We start from the raw sequence: 5000 nt of genomic DNA on the forward strand, positions 1-5000 counted from the left end.
CGCAGCCAAGACGTCCGGAGGAGGAGGAGGAGGAGGAGGAGGAGGAGGAGGAGGAGGAGGAGGAGGAGGGGGAGGAGGAGGAGGAGGAGGAGGAAAGGAGGAGGAGGAGGAGTATGAGGAGGAGGAGGGGGAGGAGGAGGAGGAGGAGGAGGAGGAGGAGGAGGAGGAGGAGGAGGAGGAGGAGGAGGAGGAGGAGGAGGAGGAGGAGGAGGAGAAGGAGGAGGAGGAGGAGGGGGAGGAGGTGTTTATGGACCGCGTCAACAGTCCTGTCTTTCAAGGATGTTTACCTAATGCGCTAACGTTTTTGGTTATATGCCACCCACGTCTCCTCTGGTGGCAACTAACCTTACCGGGAAATTCCAAGCAAATTCGAGCAACTTTCGCTTCCATTCTCTCAGAGTACAGAGGAAAATAAATAAATGTATATAAATTAATAAACGAATTAATCAATCGATTAATATCGTATATATACTTACGTGCATACATATGCATCTACATACACACACAGACATATACATATATACATACATATAAATACACACATACATACATACACACACACACACACACACACACACACACACACACACACACACACACACACACACACATACACATACACACACACACACACACACTCACTCACACATACACACACACACACGCACACACACGCGTTCGCAACAGTCGTGCCAGTAAAGTTATTTTCCCGAAATTTTCTCGGTGTAGGTTATAAAACCTTTATTCCATCCGGCAATCAGGCTACGAATTAGCAAGTTTATTAATCCCATCGCAGAAATCAAGAAATCCGGTTAACGCAACATGCAGCGGAATTTCTGACTAAGCCTGGCTGTGTAGTTCCAAAAAGGTGTTATTACGTATGATTATAAAAGGTCGGTCCTCCCAGCCGGCCTACTCAAACCTTTTTCTGGAGGAAATACTGAATCAATTCCTTATTTGGCTTTGTACGGGAAGGATCTCCATCTCTCCACAAAAAAAAAAAAAAAAAAAAAATAAATAAATAAATAAATACATAAGAAAATAAATAAACTTTGCTTTATCCCATTACGAAAATAACACCATCTCTCCGCAAATAAAAACCTGAACTTTCAAACTAAAATGACCGTAATGTTATACCTGAATGCCCGGACGCAGCCTTGCTTTGATCACGTGTCGCGCTTTTGAGCAACGAGACCAATCATGCATTCATTCATTCAGAAAAAAACCCAAATCATTCACAAAAATTATCAGCGAACAAAAACCACCGTTACGCCCGGCTCGTCGGTCCCTACAAAGCGTGACGTCATGATCGAAACCGGCATCGCCCTTCTAACTTCACTCCCGATCGCCAATGTAAACAAACGCTTCTCGCTTCGAAATAGCTACGCTCTCCTCGCAGCGATGAAAGGATACTATTTCAGGGGCAAATGACAGTGGTCTTTATCAATTCTATTCGCATCTGAGCATCGTGACTGACACAATCAATCACGGACCTTCCATGACAAGGGAAACCATAATCAGGAAGCATTCGCTAATCGTGCAGTGTTTATGAATGTGTGTAGGATATGTTTATTTATTTTTTTATTTTTATTATTATTATTACTATTATTATTTATATATAGTATCATTATTATCATTTTGTGTGTGTATATATATATGTGTGTGTGTGTGTGTGTGTGTGTGTGTGTGTGTGTGTGTGTGTGTGTGTGTGTGTGTGTGTGTGTGTGTGTGTGTGTGTGTGTGTGTGTGTGTGTTTGTAGAAAGACCGAGAGAGAGAGACAGAGTAAGAAAGAGAGAGTAAGAAATAGTGTGTGGGTACGTTTACCGTTGGGTACGTATGCGTGCGGATGTGCGTGTAGCCCACACGTAAACACCCGCCATGCAACCGGTCCAGAGTCACCATCTCCGATGCCAAAACATCCACAAAATCCCCCCCCACCCCCTCCTCAGACCCTCCCCTACCCCCACCCTTCAACCAAGACGGAGCCCTTAAACCAGCTCTGGCATCCTTCACGCAGCCAAGGTCACGCAGCCAAGAAACCAGGTCACACGTTTTCCTGGCGAGTTTATTTTTCTTTATATAAAAAAGCAACGTAAGAAAGTCTCCAGTGTACTAGGTGACGCGTGAGGGAAGTTCTACCGACCGTGCACGTTTTACATTAGTCAACGTCGAGTGTGACATACGTGGGAAACAGAACATACAAACATAGGCATAAGTGCGTGGTTATATCCAACGAGTAAATGCGCTGCTAAAACAGCAACAGAAGAACAGGAAAAGGAACTAGGCCTATACAATTACTCAAAATTGCTGTGCCTGACATATGTCTGTGTATATCCATAGCTATATCTCTTGGGATGTTGTTTTACCCCAACTCAAATAACCCATAATGAGAAAAAAGAAAAGAAAATTCAAACTAATTAGATTTTATCAACACCCATTATTTCAGAATTAAATTCCTTGTCAAACAAATTAACAAATCAGTACGCCTATTAGAAAACTTAAAATGACATTAAACATACTTGATAGCCAAGGACTTCCCAAAGGAAAAAAAACAATGTGTTCAGAAGTACCCCATCCCCCCAAATTTCGGGGATAAGTAAAAAACGCCCGAAAAATATCCATAAATCCAGCTCAAAAAGTACCCCGCAACATACACCGTACCGAAATATACCATATATGAAAATTACCTCCGATCACACCACTATGCGTGCTTGTACCACACTTGTGCGTGAGAGTGCAGGAAAGCAGCTTCACAAAAATTAAGAAAAATATAATCCAAGGATAGAAAAAAGACACGCAAACGTCGCTTTAAACTATATGGACAGCGTGACTCATGCAAGAATCAAGCAAGCAGTACTCACAGCGGGCGAGCTTCCCTGAGGAAAACACTCAACGTGCCATCCATTAATGACATACAGTTCTCCCAGCACGAGTCGACGCGAGCTCTGAGGACTCGAGGTACTAGATAGCTACCTGCTCTTCCCTCCCTTCCTTCATTCGTTCTTTGTCTTCTTCCTTTCTTCCTTCCCTCTTTTCCTTTTTCTGGCTTTCTATTTTTTTTTACTCTTTCCTACTCCTTTTCATCTTCTTCCCCTCTCTCCCTTCTAGGCTACTCCTTCCATACCTCCCTCTCTCAACCCCTCTCTCCCTCCCCTCCGTCCCTCTACCCCTCTCTCCCTCCCCTCCTTCCTTCACCCCGTCTTTCCCTTCTACTACCTCCGTCTCTCCCCTCCACCCCATCCCTCCCTCTCACCCCCTCTCTCTTCCACTTCCTCCTTGCCTCCCCCTCTCTTTTCAACTCTCGTCTACTCCCTCCCTTCCTCCCTTCCTCCCTCCATCCCACTCCCTCTCTCCTTTCTACTCCCTATAGCCCTCCCCCTCCCGTCCACCCTCAACCCCTCTCCCTCTTCCTTCCTTCTACTCCCTCCCCCTTCCCTCTCCCCTTCCTTCCCTCTCCCTCTCCCTCCCTCCCTCACCCCTGTGACTCACACTCGATCTCCCCCAGGTGTTTAGAAGACGACGGAGGCCACGGGCGACGTCGGGCGTGTTCCTCGGGCCGCTACGTCAGCTTAATGCCCCACGTCAGCGTCATGTCATCTTCGTCAGGCACCGCCACGGCCGCGACTGCTTCTGAGTCCCTCTTTTAAACTCATTCGCTTCCAGTTCTTTCTTTGTTTGTTTGTTTTAATCGCTCTACCTCGTATTTATGTACTTATCCACTTCCCTCCCTCCGTCACTCCTCCATCTATCCATCTATTAATACATCCATTCATTCATTCTTTTCTCCATTTTATCTCAGTCTCCCTTACTCTTTTTCTATCTATCTCAATTTCCTTCTTTCCTTCTTTCTTTCTTTCTTTCTTTCTTTCTTTCTTTCTTTCTTTCTTTCTTTCTTTCTTTCTGTCTGTCTTTCTTTCTTCCTTTCCTTCCCTCCCTCCATCATCCTTCCCTCCTGTCCCGTGGAACGATAATGACCCACTGTAGATGACACACTGCAAAGTCTAGGCAAGTGTGAATCGAGAAAGATGAAAAGGAGGACAGAAATAGTAGGTGGGGGGGGGGGGGATGGGTTGGAAGCGAAAAGGGGCGGGGCAGGACAAAGTATGGGTCATGAAGGAGGAGCGGGGGAAGGGAGGGATGATGGGGGTGAGACAAGTGGGGTCAGGGAAGAAAAAAAAGGGGGGTAGTAGTAGAAAGGAGAGGGGGAGAGGCGGGACAAAGTGTGGGTCATGAGGAAAGGAAGAAAAGATGGGGGTGAGGGAAGGGGAAAACCCTTAGGCCTAAGTACCAGGGACCGACGAGACAAGGGGCGAGGCAGGACAAAGTATGGGTCATCGGGGAAGAGAGGGGAAGGGAGGGATGATGGGGCAGGTGGGGTCAGGGAAGGAAAAAAGGGAGGGGTGGGGGGGTAATAGAAAGGAAAGAAGGAGCAGCAGAAGTATGGGTCACAGGGGAGGAAAGGAGAAGATCGGGGTGAGGTAGGCGGGGTCAGGGACGAGGAAAAACGACGAGAAAGGTAACGGAAAGACCCTTCAGCGCCAGGGGCCGAAGGGGCAAGGGCGTGCGGGAGGAAAGACGGCCAAGTTCGGATCTGCAGGGGAGGGAAGTGAGGCCCTGGGAGAGGCGGCGACGAGGACGGCAGCGCGACCCCGGCGGAGGGCGGCAGAGATCGGGAGATGGAAAGATGGAGAAAGATGAAGAAGGGAGAAGGAAAAACAACTGACCACTCAAGCCCCTGACTTATCTTACGACACCCACGCCCACCCTAGGGAATGGCTCGATCCCCACCACCCACTCCGAAAACACCCACCCAACCTTGGGACACCCATCCATCTACCCTCGCAATGGATGGATCCTCGTACGACACTTATCCACCTATCCCCCTATCCACCTATTCTAGACCTTAGGTGACCCCCTACGCCTCCCAGGGGCCTCAGCTGACAGGAGAACCCCTTCCCCCTCCCCCTTCCCCCTCCCTTCGTGCATGCGTGGGAAAAGA

At 47.8% G+C, this 5000-nt stretch overlaps 2 protein-coding genes across 2 annotated transcripts in view; one reads left to right on the forward strand and one right to left on the reverse strand.

Moving 5' to 3' along the window:
• Positions 1 to 5000, reverse strand: part of LOC125043324 (ankyrin repeat domain-containing protein 50-like) — a 139090-nt gene that overhangs the window by 82856 nt on the left and 51234 nt on the right. The gene's annotated exons all lie outside the window — the stretch shown is intronic.
• LOC125040243 (C5a peptidase-like) overlaps positions 4442 to 5000 on the forward strand; it is a 5352-nt gene continuing 4793 nt past the window's right edge. The window contains exon 1 of the mRNA XM_047634799.1: positions 4442 to 4474. Coding sequence (XP_047490755.1) covers positions 4442 to 4474 — 33 coding nt within the window. The remainder of the gene's footprint in view (positions 4475 to 5000) is intronic.

This window comes from Penaeus chinensis, chromosome 3 (genome assembly GCF_019202785.1).
Source record: "Penaeus chinensis breed Huanghai No. 1 chromosome 3, ASM1920278v2, whole genome shotgun sequence".
Classification (NCBI taxonomy): Eukaryota; Metazoa; Arthropoda; class Malacostraca; order Decapoda; family Penaeidae; genus Penaeus; species Penaeus chinensis.